Here is a 26,388-nt window from a genome sequence, read left to right on the forward strand (position 1 = left end):
GAAAGAAAAGTCTGTGCTGTTGTGCGAAGTTCTTGAGCTCTCGGGTGAACTGCGATCTCTGTTCTGCTACTGATCCTCGCGTGGTTGTAAGCATTTTTATTCTCCTTTGCCACCGAGCTTCTGTAAGTCTCGTGCTTTAACTTAGATATTTTTTGAGACGTTGTGGGGAGGTTACTCCACAGAGAAGGAGGATTTGTAGCCGAAAGTTATCCGGGGTGCGATCTACCGAAGATTAAGGAGTCGTCCACCTTACGGACACGCCGAGGAGTAGGGGCAAGTTATCCCCGAACCTCGTAAATCCTAGTGTTAGTGTGCTTGTGTTTTTCTTTCCTTTAGTTGTCTAATTCCGCTGTGCTAACAATTATCTGTGTAGAAGTTTTGTTTAAGTTTTTCAAGGGGCTATTCACCCCCCTCTAGCCATCTAAGATCCCAACAATTATTGTCACATCCGCTAATCAAATTGTACAAATGAATATTCACTGAACCCCTTAATTTCACAATAACGTTGTAGTAACGAGCCCAAGATCGATCCCGAGGAACCAACGGTAGAATGTAATTTAGGATTGTCTTTTTATTCCTATTTTTGGGGTTTTAAACATATAAATGGAATTTGGGGAGTTTTGCAAATAAATGGGGGGTTTAAGCTTGAATCTAAATCTAACAAAAGTAAAGCATAGCGAATAAGAAATTAATCTAAAGCAATAGTGAAATCTACTTGTGTGCCAACAATCAAACCATAATGCATTGTCACCCTACATTATAATTTAATCATCACCACACTTAAACTACATATGAAATTACAAGACAGAAATAAATCTAATCTAAAGCATGATTTAAACCCTAATTTGAAACCTACAACTTATCAATTAAACAAGCTTCAAAGAAGACTTAAACTAAGCTTCAATTAAGTAAAGAAATGCTAAACTACTTGCTAAAACATAACAACCATTAAAATAAATCTGTTCTAAGCTGTTGAACAGTAAGAAAAAGAACTAGAATGAAATAAAAACCAATCCTCTCACAATCAACTCACAAACTTCATACTCTTGCCGTCACACAAGAGTACCAAAATCGAAACCATCCAATTTCGGACCTCAGTGGAGATTCTAAGCTGAAAATCAATTCGAGGAATGCTCACAAGTGCCGACGGACCACCCCCGACACGCTGGAAACAACCCGAACCCAAGAAAATGCCGAAAATGCTGGAAATCTGCTACCGGAGCTCTCTGAATCTGGATGGAAGTCGTGGATTGCAGATGGGCATCGGATGAAGCTCAATAACGCCGGCGGACCACCTCCAAGCGTCACTGATGGGAATCGGAGCGCAGATTTGGAAGACCACCTCCAAATCTGGCGAAAATAGAGAAGTCGCTGTCAGCAGATTTTCCGCTGGAGAGAACACTCGCCGGTGCTCTAGATGATCGGGATGAGCTGCTAAGAAGTCTTCCACCAAGGTAGAAGCTCGGGAGGATGATCGGAGAAGGAATGGTGGTCGGAATCCACTGGAAATCTCGCGGGATGCGGCGCTGTGCGCGGAGAGTCGACGAAGAAGCTGGGTACTGTAGCTTCTCATTTAAATCAGATCTGGATCTGGAATGGACGGTTGAGATGATTCCGGGATAAATCAACTGTGAAAAGTCATCCAAAATCTGATCCGAAGGTACTGATGTTGATCTAGGGTCTGGATCTACCCTACCCTAGGTCGGATCGATCAGATCATCACTGGATGTCCCAGATCCGCCTAGTCTTCAATAAACGGTCCAGATTAAGTTGGGCTGGATCAATAGCTAGATGAACTCAGATCTGCATCAAAACTTCTGGATCTTCATCAATGGCTCAGATATGCTCCCCATTAAGTTGGATCGGCTAGATCTTCAACGGATGGTTCAGATCTCTCCTATTCTTAATAAACGGCCCATAATGCTTCAAAGCTTGATCTTCTCGTTTGAACTCCGATTCGAGCCCAATTTCGGTCCAAATAGATCCAAATCCAAGATCCTTTGATGCCTACAAAATAAGAATCAAATATTAGCATCAAATAACACAAAAATATAATAATTTATAATTAAGTTCAAAAATACACACTATGCACAAAATGTGATGTAACCATGATTTAAACTATGAAATCAACATCAAACCATGCATATATGAATCAAAATAATGCATTAAAATCATGATTATCATCCATCAAGAAGAAACCCGGACAAAAAGACAAGTCCAATTGTAAACCCTAAATCTAGTGTGGGACCTAGAAACATCACCAATGGAAGCAAAACATCAAGGAAGAAATCGATTGCAACTCATTCAACCATTCAGACATCATCTAGATCATATGGTAATCTATAGAGAGAAACATTCATCTACAAGGGGATCTACTTGCCGGATCAGGTAGGGCACGACTCAGAGAGAAGTGGATCGGCGTCGGTCGTTGGCTCGTCGCAGCGTCTCGGTGCTGGCGTGAGGAGGAGGGGTCACCGGTTGTTGTGGTGCTCGCGTGGAAGAAGCAACCGGTGATGCGACAGGGACGATGATCGATCGACGATGGATCGGAGGCTAGGGCACCGACGTCGCGAGCTCAACAAGGATGAGGAAGAGGCTCGGTGTTGCTCAGGCGGAAGAGAAGAAGAAGAGAGTCGGCGATGGTGAGATGAGGAGAGGAGTTCGAGCGGCGATGAAGAGAAATCGAGGAAGGAGGTGTCGGGTGTGTGCGGGTCGGGGAAGAAGGGGTTTCGGCGGTGAAGAGGGGGGGGGGAGGTTAAGGTTTTATTTATAACTTAGGTTTAGTGCAATTAAACCCTAAGTTGATTTCTTAATCAACTCCTACTTCCGGGTATTCCTAACAGGCTTTTATCGGCCCTGTTAGTGCATCCCCTCTAAATACATCATACGAGCTCCAATTAAATTTCAGAAAATTTCTAAAAATTCCATTAAGGTTATTTTTAATTTTTTAAAGTTTTTTCTATTTTTTCTATTTTTTTTCTCATTTTTTATGTTTTTTTATATTTTTTATTGTTTTTTTTATGTTTTTAAAGTTTTTTTTTACAATTTTTTATGTTTTAAAAAAATTTTATATTTTTTTTTAATTTTTAATTTTAATTTTAATTTTAATTTTTTTCTTTACCTTTTTCTTTTTGTCACATTTTTCTCTTATCCAAGGGTATTTTGGATAAAAAAAATTCGTTAACCCCGGAATCAAGAAAAACCTTAATTTTTCGAGGTTTTCCGATTCCTGGTTGCATGCCCCTTTTGCTGACGTGTCGGGCATGGAACATTATTCAGGAATCATCGATTACTTAAACCAAACAAGGTTTTTGTTGATAACCTTAGATGGATAATCAAGGTTATCAAGAATAACACCGAACACTAGGCCGATCACCCTTTTTGACTCATCTACTGACATGTAGACAGAGGTAACATAACATCTGACATCTTTGTCTGAACATGACCCTCTGACACCTAAACAAGGATATTATGATCTCCTGACATCTTTTGTCTTGATATGATCCTCCTATAAAAAAAGCCTTACCCCACAAGCCAAAAGGGGGAAAGAGACTCCTTACCACATACACTTATCTTCATTTATTCTCTTATATTATTCATCTTATTTATTTTTGACATCGCCGAAAACTGACTTAAGTGTCGGAGGGGATGACCGGGGTAGCCTGATCGCCATTCTAACCCCTCTTTCGCTCTTTTACTCTTCGCAGGCTCTTCAGGCGATGAGGACAGCTCACCCCTCTCCTTCTCCTAGTCTCCAGCTCGAAGTCTTCCTCTAGTCCTCAGTCCAACCAACTCACCGGTAGTCTATCGCCACCGCTTCTAGATGGGATCACCAGAAAATCTATTGACCCGAGCTGACTAATCTAATAAATTAAATTATCAAATACCTTTAAAAAATAAAGAACAATTCAGTAGAACTGAAACCATAAACTAGGGGTTTGGATTTTAAATTGGTTCACGTTTTACATCCCGAATTTGATATCAAAATGAACCTTATGATGTGAGAAACAAAAAACCCTTAATCAATTTTAAGTTTGCACGATTAATTTTTTAAAAAGAAAAGTAAGCCTAGGCTAGAATCCATCCAAGTCTTTGGGGTGGCCAGGATGAACAATGATGTTGAACCAATATCGTAGTTTTTATATGCATTTTGTATCTAGACAGGAGAAGGCTACATTTTATAAATTTCCATTTAATATATTGAGTTTTAAGTTTGTTTATTTTAGAAAATTTAGGGTTGCTCTCAATGTGAATTAATCAAGTCATTCAGCCTCTTCTTGTTCCAGTTAGAGTGGTAAACGAGTCGAGCTAAACTTTAGAATGTTCAAGCTTATTTAATAAGGTAACCACGCTAAGCTAAGCCGAGCTTAAAATGAACTAAGATTTTGAAATGATTATTTAAGCTTGGCATGGTTTATTTTTTATGAGCTTGTTTGAAGCTTGGGTTAAGCTTGGTTCGTGTAGATGTTATCGAACTCTCAATTCAAGCTTGGCTTGAGCTTGATTCGATCTTGGTTCGTTTAGATGTTATCGATCTTTTGATTTAAGCTTATTTAATTGTTTAAAATTTTTAGTTGTTTGGTTGGTTATTGAGCTTGATAATTTAAATTTATTTATTTATTTATTTATTTTATTATTTATTTAGTATATTGATAAGAGTTTTATTAATGAATATGATTTGTGAATATTGTTCATGAACGTTATTCACGAACGTTAACAAGAGTTGAATATATATGCGTTCAAGCTTGTTTATTTAGTTTAATGAGTCGTTCAAACTTATTCATTTAATTAATTTTGTATATATTAAACGAACAAAAACAAGCTCTTACCAAGCCGAACACCAAGCTTATTTATGAATGCTTGGTTTATTTACCGCCCTAGTTTTAGTAGAAATTTCTTTTGATTTTCATAATAGCTTAATATTTCTTCTACCAAATCTCGTGATCTATATATCTGCACCAACTAAATACATATATGATGAATTAGATGTACAAGTTAATAATAGGTGATGTTATAATAGATATGTTGCTCGATATAAAGCCTTCATCCTCCTCAAGTTAGTCTCAAATGTGTTGATAAAATTAGTGTGTTAGTGGGCATGTTTTAATTGAGTTAGTGGAGAGAAATAATAGGGTAATTGTTGTAATGTGGTGTTAGTGGGTCAATGAGTTGACAAGTTGAGTTAGTGGTGGAGGATAGTGGTTAATGTTGTGGTGTTAGCGGAGTTAGTGGGTTTTTTAATATGTGATGTATTAGCCTATAAATAAGATATGTAATGATCAATAAAAGTGTGTGAAAAACTTTTTTTTATCCTCCTTGTGTCCTTGACTCATCTATTTTTCTTATCAATGGTATCAGAGCCAGGTTTCGAATAGAGTTATCTTCCGAAAGTTTTGTACAACTTGTCATTCCTCAATTTGATGGTCACTATGACCATTGGAGCATGCTCATGGAGAATTTTTATGATCTAAAGAATATTGGATGGTTGTGATCTTTGGAGTAGTAGAACCAATAGAATGTGTTGCCTTAACAGATGCGCAATTGAAAGATCTTAAAGCAAAGAATTATCTCTTCCAAGATATTAATCGCTCAATCTTGGAAACTATTCTCTGCAAGGATACTACCAAAGATATCTGGGATTCTATGAAAAAGAAGTACCAAGGTACGATAAAATCTAAGAGGCAGTAGCTTCAAGCACTTTGTTCGGAGTTCGAAATGCTCTGAATGAAATCAGGAGAATTAGTTTCAGATTATTTTTCAAGAACGATGGCAATCATCAACAAAATGTGAATCCTTGGTGACAAGACAGAGGATGTTCTCATCATCGAAAAAATTCTTCGATCTATGACACCGAAATTTAATTTTGTTGTCTGTGCCATTGAAGAAGCAAATGATGTAAGTCTACTTTCAATTGATGAATTACAAAGTTCATTATTAGTACATGAGCAGAAAATCAATCAATATGAAAAAGAGGAGCAAGCATTGAAGGCTTTATCAAAAAATCACTCTAAAAATGGTAGAAGTGATAAAGGACGAGGAAGAGGCAGAGGACGAGGAAGAGGAGGTAGAAACAACAATAATTATGGGAACCAACAACGAAATCAACACCAAGAAAGCTATTTTCAAAGAAGAGATAGAGGACGTGGAGGCCATTATTCTACAACTAATAGAACAAAGTCAGTGGACAAGTCTAATGTTGAATGTTACCGATGTCATAGGTATGGTTATAATAGATCAAAATATTATACTAATTTGAATAAATGAAATGGAGATCAGACTAACTTTGTAGAAGAAGAAGAAGTGCCCCTTTTAATGGTATGACATGAGAAAGAGAAAACTCAACAGAATATATGATATTTAGATACAAGCTGTAGTAATCACATATGTGGAGAAAAGGATACATTTTCAGACTTAGATGAATCCTTTCGCAGTTCTGTCAAATTTGGCGACAACTCTACAATTTCTGTTATGGGAAAAGGAAAGGTAACCATACAAGCAAAAGGAGATTCTACCCATATTATCTCTAATGTTCTTTTTGTGATAGATTTAAAGACTAATTTACTTAGTGTGAGTCAATTACAAGAAAAAAGATATGAAATTGCTATTAAAGAAGGAGTTTGTCAGATTCAAGATGCAAAGTTGGGCTCAATTGCACAAGTTAATATAACAGTAAATCGTATGTTTCCACTTTATCTTCATACTACATCACATTCATGGTTTTCAGCAAAATTTGATGATGAGGCATGGTTTTGGCACTTTCGCTACGGGCTTCTAAATTTTGGTGGATTGAAAACACTAAAACAAAAGAATATGGTGATCGGTCTTCCTCAAATTACAACTCCTTCTCAAGTTTATGAAGAATGTGTTGTTAGCAAATAACACCGTAATAAATTCCCACAAGGAAAATCTTGGAGTGCAAAGGCGGCATTGGAGCTCATTCATTTTGATATTTGCGGACCAATAACACCACATTCTAATGGAGGTAAAAGATGCATAATTACCTTTATTAATGATTGTAGCCATAAAATATGAATTTATTTGTTGCAATAAAAATTCGAAGCCTTTATAGCTTTCAAAAATTATAAAGTACTTATCGAGAAAGAAATTGGCAACTCTATTAAAGTTCTGCAGACAAATCGTGGTGGAGAATATAACTCACATGAATTTGCAAATTTTTGTGAGAATCATGGAATCAAGAGACAACTTACAACAGCTTACACACCTCAACAGAATGGTGTATGCGAGAGGAAGAACCACACTATTATAAATATGGTGTGAAGCCTTCTAACGACAAGTGATATTCCTAAAAAATTTTGGCCAGAAGCAGTTAATTGGAGCATCCATATATTAAACAAAAGTACTACATTATCTGTTCAAAACATGATACCGGAGGAAGCCTAGAGTGGAAAAAATCAACTGTTGATCATTTTCGGATTTTTGGATGTATTGCTTATGCCCATATTCCAGATGAAAGGAGAAAGAAGCTAGACAACAAACGTGAAAAATGTATTTTTCATGATATGAGTAATACATCAAAAGCTTATAGAATATATAATCCCTACACTAAGAAAATCATCATAAGTCGTGATGTTATTTTTGATGAAAAAGACACTTGGCCATGGAATCAAAATGGCGTTAAAAAAATTATCCCTGTTGATTTTGATGATGATGAGAATGTGCAATAGCCTATGGAGGATGAGCAATATGAGGAAGTCTCTCAAAATATTCCTACAGCAGATCAAAGTTTTGTTGAAGCAGAATCACAAAGGCCATAACGTGTTTGAAGAAAACCAACATGGATGTTTGATTATGGGGTGACTAGAATTGATCAAGATGATGATCCTTTTACACATTTTGCCTTGTTTTCATATTGTGACCCCACTATTTTTGAAGTGGCGGTTAAAGAATTAAAATGGAGAAAAACTATGGATGATGAAATTACAACAATTGAAAAAAATAATACATGGGAGTTATGTGATTTTCCTAAAGGGCAAAAGATAATTGGTGTAAAGTGGATTTACAAGACAAAGCTAAATGAACATGATGAGATTGACAAGTACAAAACACGTTTGGTGGTGAAGGGCTATAAGCAAGAGTTGGAGTTGACTATAAAAAAGTTTTTTCTCCTGTAGCAAGGCATGATACAATCAGAGTGGTGATAGCGGCAGCGACACAAAGTTCATGGCCTATCTTTCAATTGGATGTAAAATTTGCATTCCTCCATGGAGATTTGAAAGAAGAGGTATTTATTGATTAACCTCCGGGTTATGTGAAATTTGGTAATGAACATAAAGTTTATAAATTAAGGAAAACTCTATATGGATTAAAACAAGTCCCACGGACTTGGTATAATCGTATAGAAACTAATTTTTTGAAGGGGGGCTTTTAAAAGTGCTCTTATGAACATACTCTTTTTATTAAGATTGATGATGGAGAAAAAATATTGATAGTTTATTTATATGTAGATGACTTAATCTATACTTAAAATAGTACATCTATATTTGGAAAATTTAAAAATTCTATGATGAAAGAATTTGAAATGTCTGATCTTGGTATGATGCATTATTTCCTTTGTATTGAAGTGGTGCAAGCTTCTGTTAGAATTTTTATCTCTTAAATAAGATATGTGCAAGAAATTTTGGGTAGGTTTCAAATGAAAGATTGCAATCATGTAAATACTCCTTCTAAGTTTGGAGTGAAGTTACATAAAGATATTGGAGGAAAGAATGTTGATGCCACACTTTATAAATAGATAGTGGGGAGTTTAATGTATTTGACAACGACAAGACTTGATATTATGCATGTTGTAAGTATGATTAATAGATACATGGATTGTGCTATAGAAATGCATCTCTTAGTTGCAAAGAGAATTTTTCGATACTTGCAAGGTACTAAAAAGTTTAGGTTGTTTTATAAAAAGAGAGAAAAGTCAGATCTATTTGGTTTTACAGACAGTGATTATACAGGAGATCTAGATGATCGAAAAAGTACATCTGGGTACATTTTTATGTTGGGTACAAGAGCTATTTTATGGTCTTCGAAAAAACAATCCATTGTTACATTATCATCCACGAAAGTTGAGTTTGTTGTTGCAATATCTTGTGCTTGTCAAGCTATTTGGCTAAAGAAGATTCTTACAGAATTATATTTCAAAGAGGATGAACCTATTCAGATTTATTGTGATAACAATTCAACAATAAAACTTTCTAAAAATCCAGTGCTATATGATCGAAGTAAACACATAGATGTGAGGTATCATTTCCTGAAAAATATCACAAATGATAAAGTCATTAATCTTGTTTACTACAGAAACGAGGATCAAATTGCTGATATACTAACCAAGCCTTTCAAATTTGCTACACTTCAAAAGCTCAGAAAGCTACTTGGTGTTTCTACATGGAGTTTTAAAGTTCAACTCTTTTTAAACTGATTATTATATTTGGAATATCAGATTAAGGGAGAGATTGTTGATAAAATTAGTGTGTTAGTGGGCATATTTAATTGAGTTAATGGAGAGAAATAATAGGATAATTGTTATAATGTGGTGTTAGTGAGTCAATGAGTTGACAAATTAAGTTAGTGATGGAGGATAGTAGTTAATGATGTAGTGTTAGTAGAGTTAGTAGATTTTTTTAATATGTGATGTATTAACCTATAAATAAGATATGTAATGATCAATGAAAATATATAAAAAAAACTTTTTTTTTTAACTTTCTTGTATCCTCGACTCAGTCTATTTTTCTTATCAAAATGTTCACGGTTGTCTCGCCCCAAAACACTGACATGCAACTTAACCAACCAACCCAGCGAGGCACGAAGCAGGGGATGAAGGCCCATAAACTAGAAAGCAAATCTCAAGTTGATAATTTGAATAGCAAGTCATATCAGAGTAATAACAAACTAAATAATCTTCTAGAAAATTCCTGCATGTTTGTTTCAAAAAAAAAATCAGGTCAATGAGGAGAATGGACTACTCTTGTTTGGAGTGTCACGTTCCTTGAACTGAAAAGGCACAAGCCTTACGAGGGCTGCACTCCAATAGAATTTCCCCTGATGCTTCACTTTCAGCGTCTTTTGTTAAGAAGCATGCGATGGCAGACACATGTACAGTTCGAGTGCGCTACAATTTATTAGGAAATTAAATGAGCCAAGAATTAAAAATTCTTCTATTTTGCCTTTGCCATGGGAGAAGAACTATAGTTTATCTACTAACAAACAGTTCAGTATCAGCCCTTATCATTTGCTCCTGCACATTATTTGAAAGCATCAATAAATGGGCACAGAGTCATATCCAAGCTTTATTGATGCTTTCATTTTGCTACAATGAAAGCATCAATAAAGCTTGGATATGACTTATATTTTGCCTTTGCCATGGGAGAAGAACTATATGTTATCTACTAACAAACAGTTCAGTATCAGCCCCTATCATTTGCTCCTGCACATTATCTGAAAACATCAATAAATGGGCACAGAGTCATATCCAAGCTTTATTGATGCTTTCATTTTGCTACTATGAAAGCATCAATAAAGCTTGGATATGACTCTTGACTCCACACCTGCAGAAACTATTGTAGAATATTCTCTTGATTTACACAGAAATGGGCACTTGCATTCAATCAGAGAGACGGACAGATGATCCTAAACAACGCTATATAGTCTTTAGTTAAATTCATTTCAGCAATCAACATAAACATAATGGAGACGATGCCAAGGGTTTGACAATGTGCAGTGTTAGAAAAGAAAAAAAAATTCATGTATGCATTGAAGATATTGTGCTAGAAACCAGAAAAATGAGATTTCATCTCTTCTACTGAGGTTTTTGAATTTCTCTCTTTGCAGTGTTGAAACAACACAAACCTTTGGGAGGGTTTAATGTGTTGAACACTTTAACCTCTTGACCAGTTGGCCCTTGGGTTTCTACTTTTATAATGTGTCGAATACCATGCCAGATAGTCATGCTCAAGAGCCAGTAATATAGAATTTCATTGCTCATGTTTCGCTGCATGCATATCTGACCACTTTCAGTTGCAGCAATTTGGCACTCATCATCACATAGTTGTGATTATTTCTGACTATTAGAATTTGACAAGCATACAAAGCATTACAGGAACGAGTGTGATTCTATAAAAAATGGAACAATAAATGTGTGTATAAGTGTGTGCATATAACTAACAAATAGATTTAAAACAACATGAAAAAAACACGGTGAAGAGACATAATAAATACTTTTGACAATTGATAAACATTCTGTCAAATAACCTAAAATATTCACAAACCACAAGAAAGAGAATAAACTACAAGTTATATCAAAGTAATGGAGTTTATAAGATATATTATCCCGAAGCTCACTTTCCACACCATTGCTGCTGGAAGAAGGAAAAAAAGGTGTAATATCTTGATCAGTATGGAATCCACCAGGTTTTGAGGTGACTACTCTTTGGATTGCAGAAATTCATTCCTTCTTTTGACAAAATTCAAGAACTCTATTTGTGTAGACCAGACAAAAGGTTGCATTTAGTATATATCTCTTGATGGATTTACATCCTGAAACACGGCTGCTGATGTACCCAACAAAAAAAGGAACAATTTAGATCCAAAGAAGTCAAATATCAAGGACCTGACAGTTTACAAGCTCAGCTGTCCCAAAATCCTTCGAAGCAATCACTTTCCAAAATTCAGGTTCATCCTCTGTCCAAGAAACAGAGGTTTCATTTCTGGAATCACTTGAAGCACCAGATGAAGTTGAAACATTTAAGCATTTAGATTTCTGTAAATCAGCCTTCAATATCAGAATATGGTCGTTGGTACCTTTTGTAATAACATGGAGAGTCCCAAGAAAACCAGCAAGCAAATATGGAGATTCAGAGTCGGTAAAATGAAGAACTGGAACCTTTTTTATAACATCTCTCCAAACATCCTCCTGATAATCATACATCTTTATCTTTCCATTATCCAAGTATCTAGAAGGATCCAAGGCATACAAATCTCCATTGACGACACAACCCAGCTTTGTCCCTACCTGCTTTGTAGGCCAACCATCACCCATACCAGGAGTCATTTCTGACCAAGAATTTGTTTCTGGGTCATAGACCTCACCGCCCATATCAAAAAAGAAGGGCCAGGAATATAAGCTCTGAGGCACACATAATCTTCCCCTATATGAAACCATTCCAGTTGCGATAGGCTTCGACATGTCAGCTAATAAAACATTAGGCCACATTTGAGTTTTCAAAAAAGGCATGCTTGGCAACTCAGTCCAAAGACCTGTTACAGGATCAAAGACTTCAGCTGTTTGTAAAGGAGTTAAGCCATTTCTGCCCCTGATAACCCCTCCTGCAACATAGAGTTTGTTGTTTAACAGGCCTGTCTTACAAAAAGCTCTAGCACTAGTCATGGAACTAACTTCCTGCCATAAGTTAAGGCATGGATCATATTTCCAGACACAATTGATCGCAGAGTCTTGAGAAAACCCCCCTAACACATAGAGGCAACCATTGACACTACCAACAGCACAACCACAAAAGGGCATTTGATCCAAGCTATCCCTCTGTCCAAGCCACCTCCTTATGATACCAGCAACCGCAAGTTTGATGCTAGACCCCACTGCACTCGACAATTTAAGTCCAAGTAACCCCCTCTTTGATTCCTTACTGACAATATGTGGCATCGGAGGCAACCGTTGCCACCTACTCAAACGAGGGTCCAATGCGTGCCAAGAAACCTTGTCTGTTTCAGCCTTTGTCATCACATATAACCATTCTTCAGTCACCCCCAGTTCTCTCCTTGTCTGAAAAAGCTCATCGCTCATGATTGCTACTTCCCAACTCCGTGAAACCATTTTAGCATTCAGGTAGTAAATTCTAGGCAACCTTGCAAGTATTTGCATCGAGATTTCATCTGGAAGACTAACAAACAGCCTTGGCTTGTCATCCAAACAGCACATCCTCGTCCTCTTGTTTGAATCACCATTGGATGTGCTGCAACTCTCACCTACTGAAATAGACTTGCTGACAGACACACTTGAGAGATTCCCCATCAAGACCCTCTTAAGATCTCATCAATCTTTGAGGAAGGATAAGAAACCTACGCAACAGAATCTTACAATTATTCAATCCATAGTTTAGCAAAAGCATGCAACCAAAAGTAGTACACACGACAAGATTCAATAAAGATAGACCAGCTAGAGCGGAAGCGATCCCAAATCAAACGATTTCCCTCAAACTGATACCTCTTTACTATCACGAATCTGTCAATCTTTTCAAACAGAAGAGAAAGTCCAAGACAATCCACCTATAGTGAAACCTAACAACTCTAATCCCCAAGCGCTCCCGCATACATAGGGCATGGGTTCATAATTGAAGCGAAAATTGAAAACGTACCGTATCTTGTAGAAACACCGAACCAGAGTCAAGAAAGAGGAAAAAAAATGAACAAAGGCATGGAAACAAATCAAGATACGGATTTCGTGAGAGATAAGGAAGGAATGAACCTTGCTGTGCTCTTCCCGTTTCCTTGTTTTTTTTTTCGCCGTTTCGCTTTCTTCCTTGCCGTGCGCGGTGCGACGAAGATCAGCCGTAATCGGTTCGCTGCCCTGGTTGATGGACCACGACTTGAAAACCGACAATAGACGTGGCAAACATCGACATTCGAGGTTACACTGAATAGGCTGCTGTGGTTAGGCATGGCCGTTACTTAAGTCGCTGCGAAAGAGTTTCAGCCGGATCTTGTTCAATTTGTTCATCCATTTGTTTTTTTAGCTTAGGATTAGCTATCCAATTGATCGGGTCGATTAATTGTAATTTTAAGAATGATCTATTCGATTTTAGATCAATTGTAAAGTATTTATAACGGGCGGTCTAGCAATCAAGGAGATGAGATCTTCTGTCCCGAAAATATTGTGTCCCCATGTCCCCGCGCCGATTGGACGGCTATGATATTTTCATGATGTACACTGCATCTTTGAGATGTGATTTAGTTCGTTCGATTGGCGCTGGGACATGGGAATACAATATTTTCGAGACAGAGGATCTCATCTCAGCAATCAACATCTTAAATTTATCATCTCATAAGAGAAATGTCCTTATAGTGCATTGTAGTTAGGAATCGAAATCGCCCTACCGTTACACTGTAGCCTAAGTAGGATTAGCTATTTGTTTTTTTATTTTTGATAATTTAGATATCCAACTCTTCTAATCGACTAAACCTAAAGATGGTCGATTCCATAAAAATTTCTCACTGACTACGACAATATTCTTAGGTTTGTCATCCCACCGGAGGAAAATTCCTACAATACGTCGCAACTAGGATTCAAATCTTAGATGTCTGGTTAATCATATAAAGGGTCTAATCATTCCACCATAGCAAGGGGAAGAGATAGGAATTCACTAGAAGGGTGGCTAAAATTTTTAAAAAGTCAATTATAGGAATAAAATTAATAGAATATATGAATGATAATAATTCAATCTCACCTCTTTAAGTGGTGCTCGACAATATTTTATAATGTAATATTCATTAATAATTGAATCTACATCTATATTAATTGTAAATTCTTGCTCAATATAAATGATCATACAATCAGCAAGAAAATCATCCTTCATCTTGTTATGAATTATAGTTTTGACATGTTTCATGGCTGAAAAGGATCTTCAACTATAGCAGTAGATATGAATAGTCAACACAAGATAAATCAGTCGTATCAGCATAACATAATTTTCTGACCTTCTACTTACAACTAACTTCTAACATAATTCAGAAACAATGAATACTTGAAATTGAGGTTTAGAAATGACATCACTCTGATAATAATGATGTAACTCAATTTTTTAGGAATAAATATTTTGTTTTGTAAAATCCTGAGGGTAAAACTTCTCTGTAAACTTGTAAATGTCATCCATGTTGAATGATTTAAATGAATTTTTAGGATTCAATGCTAAGCCAAGAGAAAGGAGTTCTACTGATGTCTCATTAAATCTTGTATTTAACTCTATCAAAAGAAAATATATTACGTTGTTGAAAACATCAAAATGATAATGATGCTCAACTTGTATTTGGACTATGTTCACTTAGATGCTCAAGCACCTTACAAGCGGCACCATACATATCTATCAGACTCTTTACGGAGTCACAATGATAACTCAAACGAGTTGCCCTCGCTCATTGCAAGTTACCAATATGATTAGCCTCACATCTCGAATTGTGTTCTCCAATTTCTAGCAAATGCTTTATTTCTCTTCTTTGAGTAATTTGTAACTCACAAAAACACTTAGGAGAAGACGTCACCATATTAACATTTCAAATGAGAGAAGAAATCTCAAATATCTTAGGCATCCTTAGCTACCGAAACCAATATTAATTGTAATCTGTGTGCAAAACAATGTACGTAATATACATATAGACAATATTTGGGAAATAAAGTCTGTAGTTCATTCCAAGTATCCTGCATATTACTGGCCACTTCATACCTTGGGCTTCTCATGTTCTAAGCTTGAAGGTTGTAATGAACAAGAATATTACTGACAGTGTTTTTGAGAGTCAATGAGGTAATATCACTAACACTTTTGATTGTAAAAAATCATTCTATAAGAATCTCGTTGCTATTCACGAACCTCAAGATAAGAGCCATTTGCTCATGTTTAAATTCATCTTGTGCTTCATCAACAAGAATACAAAAGCTTGCATCCCCAATTTCACTTTGAATTCTTTATCATACTCTATTAACCATAATATTCAAAACCTTTTTTTGTACTTGTGGAGAAGTGTATGTATTATTTCTCGCAGTACTACTCAATACATCCCCAACTTCTTTATTAAGCCATCCAAAAGCATACAACATTTCAAGAAAAATCCCTCGATTCAATGACTTAGATGATTCGTTATGTCCCCTAAAAGAACAATCTTGAAGTGCAAGCCACCGAACAATTGTGATTGTGGTTATAAGATGGATACAATTTTCTTGAACTTCTTCACTTGATACAACAAACATTACTTTGTCAATATTCTGAGATGGTTTCAATAAGCCTTCAGCCTTTTTCAAAGATGTATTATGATGTGGAAGATGAGGTACCAACATGAGTGAGAAATGCACATTTATCTCTATTATTACCCTCTTCCAACTGTTAAATCCATCAATAGCCAATGATGAAAGATTTGGTTAAGTAGGATCGGTAAGAAAAAAAAACAATAAAAGCGATATACCTAATCTGTTGAAGAAGAGTATTCCAATCATCGAAACTTATTATACCAATGTTCTTGAAATCTACGTGTCTACTTACCAAATTATGTTTGTTGATATGTCAAAAGTTTCGGTTGATATGCTCCAACAATTGGGTAGCTAATCAAACCTGGTCTTGTTCATTTACTAGATATTCACATATTTGTTTCCTCTTTCTTGGATCACGTTCAATAGAAACAAATAGTGTTGGTGCAATTTGCACTAATAATCTAACTTAGATTTTAATAAATGACAGGTGAATTAAAGTTAGAGTATTTTGTGATCTAAGTACTTTACCAAGTGTCCACGGGACCCGATAGCTGGTACGAAGTCTAGATAGGTCCGCGGAACCAATATCTGACAAAAAGTCTGATTGGGTCTGCCAGACCTAACAACCGACCAAATTTCAGTTGGGCCTGCAGACCTAACAACTAGTGGAAAAACCTGATGGGTCAAAGGCAAGTTAAACGATTGCAGTTGGTAAGTGAAGGTAAGCAACTGGAGGAGAGATCCAGTGAGGATGTGTTCCATTTGAGAACTATAGGCGTTGGTCCAGCTTAGGTCAATTTGAGAAACCTAAACTGAAATTTTGACTAGATCCTGGTCTCGAGAAGACAAGATCTAATTGCTACTCTTATTTTATTAATGTTGTGCTAGCTCTGTTTTGTAGGATAAATAGATTTTTATTTGCCTAGACTAACTCCTTTTTGCAGGAATTCAAAGACTTAAAAAAGAGAGTCCGAGCGCCTGGACCAGTGTCGCCCGAGCGAGTGCCGCAGTCGCTCGAGCGGGTGTCGCAGTCACCCGGGCGGGCAGGGTACTCGGAACTGGTCCAGGCGCCTGGACCAGAAATGTTATCCTGAAGTTGAGTTGGAGCGCGATGATTAGCTGAACCCACGTTAACGGTCCAGGCTCCCGGAAGTGGATAAACTTTACGGATGGAGTTTCGATGAGAGATCGCCACATCAACAGCGGTCCAAGCGCTCGGAGGGGTTTTAGGCACCCGGAAGGGTTCCAGTTGCCCAGAATGGGCCTAGATAAGGCTCTTTGACCAACAACTTCATGTTGGTCCCTTTGGAGGCCGGCAAGAGGGGAGGGGTGAATTGCCCTACAAAATAAAACCAAAAACCCTTCTCGGATATTCAACTAACTTAAAAGAACTTTGTAATTAAAAAGACAGAGACTAATTAAAACAGAAAATAGACGCAGAGGAATTACTTGGTTTGCAATCAGAGGATTGCTAATCCAAGGCAAAGGCGGCGCACTAATTGATTCTCCTCTGGGCGGAGTAGCCTCTTACAGCGTTGAAAGCACAGAAATAAATAACACAAATGAAAGCACTGGATTACAAGTAGTTTTTCTTGATTCATGATTGCTTCTGGACCAAGGCTATATTTATAGTCTTGGTCCGGGCGCCTGGAAGGGTTTCGGGCGCCCCCGGGGGGATAAACTTTATCCCCCAATGGTCAGATTGCGAAAATCGCGATCCTGGTCAAAATCATGCTCCGGGCGCCCGGAAGCATTCCGGGCGCCCCGGAGCAAAAAGTCAACTGCGGTTGACTTTTTGTCCGGGATCACTTCTCCGTCAAGTCCCAGTCTCAGTCCGGGTCTGTTCGCTCCGGCTCCGCTAGCTTGGGTGATCTCGGCCTTCCGGAATAGGGCTCACCCGAACCCATGTTCCGGCCTTCTCCTCGAGCAGCCTTCCTTCCCGGTTTCTCGTCCCTCGAGCGCCGCGCACGCTCTTCTCGTCCACCGGTGTACTCTTCCGCGGACACCTCGTCCCTCAGACGCACCGAGCCCGTCAGCTCTCTCCCGTGCCATCCTTCTCGCTAGCCGCGTCTTCCGCTCGACTTCCTGTGTTCCTAAGCTCCTGCACACTTAGACACAAGGGTTAAACAAACGCAGGACCTAACTTAGCTTGTTTGATCACATCAAAACACCTTGGGGTTCCAACACTCCAGAACATCATCAACTATGACTTTCCTTCCTATGCGCTCCTTTAAAAAGGCTCCTACGACACTGTAACACTCCACCAACAATCGGACATCAAGCTTTGCTTAGTTTTCTTTGTTGTTAATAATCTTTCATATATAGTTCTTGTACTTTATTATTGTATCTTTTCGAATTATTAGTGGATTATCCAACGAAAGCACTTGACAAATATGAGCCTTGGAGTAGGAGTCGTCGAAGGCTCCGAACCAAGTAAAAAATTACTTTTGTTAGCGTGTGCTTGTCTTCTTCCTTTTAGTTTCCTTTTTTATTTCACTGCATAATTCAAATTAACTCTCAATTTTCAAAAAATGTTATTCACCCCCTCTAGCTTATTTATGATCCTACAAGTGGTATCAGAGCAAATACCGCTTTGAATTAGTGCAACCACCAATCAAGCAAAGAGGTGATTTTCAAACTTACTTTCTTAATATTTCTTTTTTGATTTTGAGATTTTTCGATATAATCCAAATTGGTAGGATTAGTGCAAACTAGTCTGAATTAGTGCAACACTAATCAAGCCTTAAAATCTTCATTATCTCTCACACTGTTAATCCAAGACCGAGTCTTGGGATTTCTTTCTTCTTCTTCCTTGTGTGCAAGGTTCTTTTTAATGGCCCAAAACGAAGGATACAACACCGTTCGCCCCCCGCTCTTCAATGGGGACGACTTTCCATATTGGAAGAAGCGGATGGAGGTGTACATGAAAACCAACATTGATCAGCGGTTCACCATCTGACGAGGGTACAAGGCGCCGATTGACGAAGCAACAAAAGTATTGATTGATCCAGAAAGATGGAATCCATAAGATAAGAAAAATGCCTAAATGACTCAAAGATAACAAACACAATCTAGTGCAGACTTATTAAGAAAGAATTGAACCGCACCAGCCCATTCGAGAACACCAAGGAGCTCAGGGATAAACTGATCAAACTACACGAAGGCACAAGTGATGCAAAGGTAACGAAGCATGATTTATTATTAAATAATTTATTCAACATTAAAATACAGGATGGAGAAACAGCTACTCAGCTACACACAAGAATCAAAGACATTCTGAATCGGCTCCACCTAATCGGTCACCAACAAGAGAACAGAGACGTAATTGGGTATGCTTTGAACTCTTTTCCTCGAAATGCATTGTATGTATCTATAGTAGATGCCTATAAAGTTTTGAGGAACTTAAATAAATTAAAACTAGATGAGTTATTTTGTGAACTTGAACTCCACGAACAGACTAACTCAAAGCTGGTTAAGAATGGTATTGCACTTTTTGCAAGTTTCTCAAAAGAAGCCAAGAACAAGAACAAACCGGAGCCAAAATTCAAATCTGACTCAGAAGACGAAGAAGAACAACTCATGAACATGGTTAAAAAAAATGTTCACAAGAAGAAAGAACAACTTCACAAAGAAGGACCAACAAAAGGTGATCAAATCAAATGACACGAAGGCAAAGATCGCATGCTACGGGTATAACAAGAAAGAACACTACAAGCAGAGTGTCCAAAAATAAAAGAGGACAAATCCAAGACATCTAGAAGAAAGAAGGCACTCAAGTCGACGTGGGACGAATCGTCTTCAGAAGAATCAAATGTTGAAGATCAGTGTCGCCCGGGCGGGTACCGCAGGCACCCGGGCGATCCGAAACTGGTCTAGGCACCCGGACAAAAAAAGTTATCCCAAAATTGAGTTGGAGTGCAATAATTGGTCGAACCCACATTAACGGTCCAAGCACCTAGAAGGGGTCCGGGCGCCTGGAAATGGATAAACTTCGTGGATGAAGTTTCGACGAGAGATCACCACGTCAACAGCGGTCCAAGCACCCGAAGGGGTTCTAGACGCCCGGAATTGGCCTATATAATTAAGGCCCTTTGACCAACAACTTCAAAACATCATCAGCTATGACTTTCCTTCCTGCACGTTGCTTCAAAAAGGCTCCTACGATGTTGTAACCCTCTACTAACAACCGAACATCAAGCTTTGCTTAGTTTTCTTTGTTGTCAGTATTCTTTCATATATAGTTCTTGTACTTCATTATTGTATATTTTTGAACTATTAGTAGATTGCCAACGAAAGCACTCGACAAGTATGGACCTCGAAGTAGAAGTCATCGAAGGCTCCGAATCAAGTAAAAAATTACTTGTGTTAGCGCGTGCTTGTCTTCTTCCTTTTAGTTTTTTTTTATTCCGCTGCGTAATTTGTTTTAACTCTCGATTTTTAAGTATTTACGGTTAGAGCTGTAAATGAACCAAGCGTTCGTGAACAAGCTTGGTAAGAGATTGTTTATATTCGTTCAATATACATAAGATTAATTAAACAAACAAGCTTGAACAACTCGTTAAGTTAAATAAACAAGCTTGAACACATATGTGTTCAGCTCGTTAACATTCGTGAACAACGTTCACGAACCATATTAATTAATAAAACTCTTTTCAATATGCTAAATAAATAATAAAATAAAATAAATAAATAAATTTAAATTATCAATCTCAATAATCAATCAAATAACTAAAAGTTTCAAATAATCAAACAAGCTTAAATTGAGAGTTTGATAACATTTAAACGAACCAAACTCAAACCAAGCTCAAGTCAAGCTCGAACCAAGCTTAAGCCAAGCTTAAATTGAGAGCTTGATAACATCTAAACGAACCAAGTGTTGGTGCAATATTCCCTAGGTCAAGGTTGACCTGGTTGACTGAGCTTGAATTGGGTCAAGCTCGAGTCTTAATGTTTGGGTTTCGATATTTGACAATACATGGAGACAAGACATGGAGATTGCAGGTGCAATTTTCATGTGGTCAGATTGTGAAGGAGAGATCGGATACTTGGCACTGGAAATCCAGGTGGATCAAGGTTGATCGGACACCTGGTGGAAATAAGTCCAAGTGGGTCAAGGATGACCGGACACTTGGAATGAGGAGAAAAGTCCAAGTGGGCCAAAGGGATTGACCGAACACTTGGTGAGGGAGTCTCAGCAGGTCAAGGGTGACTGAATGTTAGGCATGATGTACCAACAGGTCATGGTTGACCGGATGTTGGTTTAGGGGACTTTGGACTTATTTTTGGGCAAAAACAAGAGCTGGATCGATCAGCCGATCGATTGGCTCATGCCCAATCGATCTGTCGATAGATTGGGTGAGTCTCCGCGACAAGCCTCCTCTCAATCGATCAGTAGATCGATTGGGGAGAAGTGTCGCATGAACAGAAAGCCTCCCAATCGATCAACCGATCGATTGGGAGCCTCCGATCGATCGGGCGATCGATTGGGAGGTGCGACTTCGCGTGATAAGCCCTGGATCGATCAGCTGATCGATCCAGGCAATTCCCGAGAGCACAGAGGCGCTCTGGATCGATCGGCCGATCGATCCAAAGCCTCCCTAATCGATTGGGAGCAATCCGATCGATTGGGATTCGACCGTTGGCGTCGATTAAAGTTGTTGTCGAGCTCTTTCTTCGCCAACGCTTGCACTGTTTAGCTCCGATCTTCACAGCGATTCCAGAGCCGCTCCACAGAGTTCTCACCGCCAGTTCTTGAAGTTCTTGGAGGTTTTTTTTTTCAAGTCAAGAGGCGGATCTACAGCAAGAAGAAGAAAGCTAGGGTTAGGGTTTTTCTTGTGCAAACTTGTAAGCTTTTACTTGTGTTGTATTTCCTTTCCCTTTCTTCTTGTAGTGTGAACTTGTAGGGCTTCTCCGCCTTCGGTAGTTACCGAAAAGGAGTGTTTATATAGTGGAGGGTGCGTGAGTGTGTGGATCCTTGGATTAGTCACCTCTTCTTGAGGTGGATACCAAGTAAATCCTAGAGTTAGCGTTGTGTGGTTGTTTCTTTGTATTTTCCGCTGCATATCTTTGAAGAAACAAGCAACGACGAACATGGGATCGCGCCGAGCTATTCACCCTCCCTTCTAGCTACATAATTGGTCCCAACACCAAGCTCAAGCCAAGCTTCAAACAAGTTCAAGCTCATAAAAAATAAACCAAACCAAGCCAAGCTTGAACACTCATTTCAAAAGTTTGGTTCATTTTAAGCTCATCTCGGCTCGGCTCGGCTCGGCTCGGTTATCTTATCAAACAAACTTGAACACCCCAAAGCTCAGCTCGGCTCGGCTCATTTACAGCCCTATTTACAGTCCTACAGATAGTTCTGTGATAGGATTAGAAGGTGAAGACTATGAATTCAGAAGATGTGGATACCGAAGGGGGACATCATTAAGAATTGATGAACCTTCATATTGGCCTTTGTTTTTGAAAAAAAAAAGATAATAAAGTGTCCCCCTTTTCATAGAAGGTTGATGGTTTTTCATTTTCAATCTACAAAAATAACCCCTATTAAGCAAACCAATTATATTATTAATAGTTACATAATCTCAAACAAAACTAAAAATAACTAATACAATTTTAAGAAGAATGAAGCTTCAACAAATTTTTTTAATAATTTTGTAAATACTAAATAGTCATACATCATTAATTTTAAATTCTATAAATATTCATCTAATTAGGAATAAATAAGTAAATATAATCTATAGATTTGTATACCCACATATACAGAAACAATCTCTAACTCTGGAAACCAACAAAAGGTGGAACAAAAAAATATTACTCTCAAGAAACCGTTACAACAAACAATTGAGAATTATAACCAATTTCTAATTCTATTTAAATCAAACTCATATTGTATTACCTCAAGATAAAGTTCTCTCAAGGGTTAAGCTCTGCGCCTCTACCCTTACTCCATGCTATTACACTTGAAATGAATAAAAGGAAAAAAAAATTATAAATCAGTTTCTAATTTTATTTGAATTAAACTCAATAATACATACTTTACTACCTCAAGAAAAAGTTCTCTCAAGCTCTTTCCTTGCCTCTAGGCTCCAACTCCTCAAAATCCTTCGACTTCTTGTGTATCTCTCGTGAGTCATGACTCATATGAAATGAAATAAATGATCAATGATTCAATTGCTTTTAACATTTGGCAGAAATGAGGAAAATGAGAATTAAATTTTGGGCTGGGCTAAATTTAATTTATATATTGGGCATAATATTTTTTTTTTTTACTATGCTTACTTAGTAGAGAATAGGACAAAGGGACAATGCAAGCATGGGTTGTAGTAGGCCAGGCCTGCCACCCCTTACGTCTTTCCATGGCCATAGCCCGGGGCAAGATTAACCATTTGTTACAATAAAATGGTGAAGTCATCATCTTAACGCCCCTCCAAGGTGACCCCACACATTCTAAAAGGAGATAAATAATGGAGGATATTTGCTCTAGCGCAACAACCTTTTATATAAAAGAGGTTAGATATCTAATGAAATATTTTTACATATACTAAAAATTAATCTCAAAATCTATTATAACAAATATACATACATACATACACTAATTCCACCAATCGTGAGATAATATTAATCATTTATTGTATTATAATAAAAGATAATTACGCTCAATCGCCCCTCATATTTCATCTCCGGATTATATGAATCAAGATAAATTACAATTAGGGTGAGAATAGTTGATATTAATCATTTGTTGATGGACCGCCAGAAGAGGCCCGCGAGTTGAGTTGTTTGAATGGAAAAATAAAAATAAAAAGGTCGGATCATCCGACGAGGAAACCGTCTTTCCATATATAAAATCTTGCTCAGATAAATAAATCTTTGAAAGTGGTTGATTAGTGACGATTTTAATATAATTAACTTCATTAATTCAGCTTTCACGCAGTATGACCTGAGGAGCCCTGGGATGATAATGGTGGACAGTGTGCTCACTCTCCCGGCGCGTAGGATTGGTGCTCTGCCAGACGGCGATGCCATTGGGCGGGCAGGCAGCCAATTGGGCAATTGCCACCTAAAAACAACAGCAGCGACCCCTGTCTACGACAACCACCCAAATTCGCCGGGCCCGCTGATCAATTTGAGGTCCCTGCTGCAGCCTGGATGCAGCAGCAGCAGCAAGCAAGGCCAGTACATCTTGACATTGCAACGTGGGTGATGGTGCATATGAATCATCAATGGGGGGTGGCCGGCAGACCTCAGCAGCGTTCAGAATGCACAATTATTAAGTACTGACTCTGCCATCTGCCGGATCGTCAATCGTTGTTGACGACGAGACGGAAACAAACTCTGCAGTAGTGGTGGCGACTGGCCGTGCATGTTTGATGAGACGACCCAATATCGATGTGCAATGGCGTACCATGCAAGAGCTGCAGTCGCAGAAGAGGAAGAATATAATTTTTTTTTCCCCCACTGATGGAGAGAATGTAAAGGAGCCAGCCAAAATTCACTTTATTCAAATATTTTGACTATAAGTTGGCGCAGCGAGATAAGCCGCGACGGACGCGGCCTCATCAGCGAGGAAGATGATGGAGCTTTAATTGGTGGAGCTGCAGAGAGACAGCTCGCGATTGAGACTTGACTCGATTTCACTAAGTTGGAAGGTACACATGCAATAATTAATGTCTTAAGTGCTCCCAATGTCTTTGTCAAGAAAATTAGAACATTAAGTTCATATGATTTTTTTGGGTTTAAAAGTATGTACTCCAAATTACTTTTCAAAATAGTGCTTACTTTTGTAGCTAGATAGCACACATGGTCCATAAGTCAACTCAATAAATTCTGCTGCATCAAGGACAACCAAACATTGATATCCATTGACCCATCATTAATTTGACCACAGACTACCGTCAAGAGATCGATCCTCTCTCGCCTATATATGCCGCTCTTATTTCGGCTGTAACAACGTTATAGATTGCATTGTCCATGAATGTGGTCTGACATTGTAAACTGTGTGTGTGTGTAACAAATTTGTAATATTTTGTGATTACAAATTTGTAATATTTTGTGCTCTTAGGAAGAAGGCACAGTGATGCGTCAGGCGCCGCGCCCCACAGTCTTCACTTGGCGAATCTTTCCCTCTGTTTGCAGCATTAAATGGACTGAACTTTAACTGAATCCTTACCTCCTTCACCATCCCCCCTCTCTCTCTCTGTTTTGGTCTTTTTGACCGCTCTTTCGCAGTCCAAAATCATATATGGCAGGGTTCATCTATTGCCACTGTTTTAATTGCCTCTTCTCTATTTCCTTCTTTGCTCCCTTTGTTTTCCTCTCCAATAAACAAAAGTATGCATGCATGCATTGCCTTCTTACTTTACACAATTACACTTCTCCGAAGAACGCTGTTTCACGTTCCATACACTACAGTGTTCTACTGGACATGCCGAGGCCATCATAATTGCCATTATTTGAACTCATTCCTTTGGCTGAGAGAAACGTCGACCTATCCACTGCAGACTGCAGTAGTGCAGTCAGTGCATTTATTTATAAAGATTTAAATAAGTAATCAATAAGATTAATTATCTCATCAATCTACTGCCTAACTTAAAAGTTCGGCAGGAACACCAGAAACTTTCCTTCTATTAAAGTTCCACTCCTTTTGGTCTCCTCTGTTTTTCGCCTTCCGACAGCCTCTTCATCTCTCTCCCTCGCTCATGAAGGCCAGCGGATTTCTCTGCCGGTCACAGGCCTCGACGGCGGTTTGCGTCCCAGGCGATCCCCGGTTGATGATACTACCGCGTGGGTATTCCCGCCTTGTCGACTCTCGGAGACTCAGCTCTGGCAGCCGGAGTCGGGCAGTCACCCTCCCGATGGTTACAAAGAAGCAAAGATCCGACTCACGACTACGGCCCACAGCCACCGCCGTCGCCGCCGCTGCCGCAACCAATGGCCAAGTCTTCCAAGTGAGTAGCCAAAAAATTTAAAGTTTTGCTTGTAATATTCGGATCAAAGCTTCTCACCTGTTTTAATGTTCAATCAACTTGCACCATAAAGGTGGTGGTCATGAGAGTTTCAATCCATTGCCAAGGATGCGCAGGAAAAGTGAGGAAACATCTCTCTAAAATGGAAGGTAATGCTAAAGGGCTTGTCTCCATTGCCATGTCGATGCATATCTGATCATTAAATCGCAGAATTTAGTCTTTTTAAGAAACTGAAAAAAAAAAAAATCTGACAAATTGATAGGTGTGACATCCTTCAGCATAGATCTGGAATCCAAGAGGGTAACAGTGATGGGGCATGTGTCCCCTGTGGGGGTCCTGGAGAGCATATCAAAGGTGAAAAAGGCCGAGTTCTGGCCATGCTCATGAATTCAACTCCACATGGTCTTTCAGCGTCAATCTCAAAAGTGCAAGAACTTTTGA

At 38.3% G+C, this 26,388-nt stretch overlaps 2 protein-coding genes and 1 long non-coding RNA gene across 4 annotated transcripts; 1 reads left to right on the forward strand and 2 right to left on the reverse strand.

Annotated features, from left to right (window-relative positions):
• Positions 1-11,212: 11,212 nt before the first annotated feature.
• Positions 11,213-13,662, reverse strand: LOC122034625 (F-box/kelch-repeat protein At1g22040-like). 2 transcript variants are annotated; one of them, XM_042593941.1, is made up of 2 exons: positions 13,380-13,662; positions 11,213-13,083 (listed from the first exon to the last, which is right to left on the reverse strand). In XM_042593941.1, exon 2 carries the CDS (start codon positions 13,034-13,036, stop codon positions 11,603-11,605), a length of 1,434 nt encoding a protein of 477 aa, XP_042449875.1. In that variant the 5' UTR covers positions 13,037-13,083; positions 13,380-13,662; the 3' UTR covers positions 11,213-11,602. The 2 variants fall into 2 exon arrangements, with proteins under 2 accessions (XP_042449875.1, XP_042449874.1); XM_042593940.1 differs by having other exon boundaries at positions 13,490-13,656.
• Positions 13,663-25,654: 11,992 nt separating this feature from the next.
• Positions 25,655-26,214, reverse strand: LOC122033654. Its single transcript, XR_006126603.1, has 2 exons — positions 25,987-26,214; positions 25,655-25,900 (listed from the first exon to the last, which is right to left on the reverse strand). It is a non-coding gene; the product is annotated as an uncharacterized LOC122033654 (long non-coding RNA).
• LOC122033653 (protein SODIUM POTASSIUM ROOT DEFECTIVE 1-like) lies at positions 25,681-26,345 on the forward strand. The gene is made up of 3 exons (XM_042592733.1): positions 25,681-25,929; positions 26,021-26,096; positions 26,210-26,345. The coding sequence occupies exons 1-3, from the start codon at positions 25,681-25,683 to the stop codon at positions 26,332-26,334; spliced, it is 450 nt and encodes a 149-aa protein (XP_042448667.1). The 3' UTR covers positions 26,335-26,345.
• The last annotated feature ends 43 nt before the right edge of the window (positions 26,346-26,388 follow it).

The sequence above is a fragment of the Zingiber officinale genome, chromosome 11B (assembly GCF_018446385.1).
Source record: "Zingiber officinale cultivar Zhangliang chromosome 11B, Zo_v1.1, whole genome shotgun sequence".
Taxonomy (NCBI): domain Eukaryota; kingdom Viridiplantae; phylum Streptophyta; class Magnoliopsida; order Zingiberales; family Zingiberaceae; genus Zingiber; species Zingiber officinale.

Bases quoted from the DNA above. Each gene is read 5' to 3' on its own strand.
- LOC122034625 (XM_042593941.1), bottom strand. From the start codon at position 13,036: ATGGGGAATCTCTCAAGTGTGTCTGTCAGCAAGTCTATTTCAGTAGGT.
- LOC122033653 (XM_042592733.1), top strand. From the start codon at position 25,681: ATGAAGGCCAGCGGATTTCTCTGCCGGTCACAGGCCTCGACGGCGGTT. The intron at 25,930-26,020 runs GTGAGTAGCCAA...TGCACCATAAAG, and splicing joins CCAATGGCCAAGTCTTCCAA to GTGGTGGTCATGAGAGTTTC. The intron at 26,097-26,209 runs GTAATGCTAAAG...ACAAATTGATAG, and splicing joins ACATCTCTCTAAAATGGAAG to GTGTGACATCCTTCAGCATA.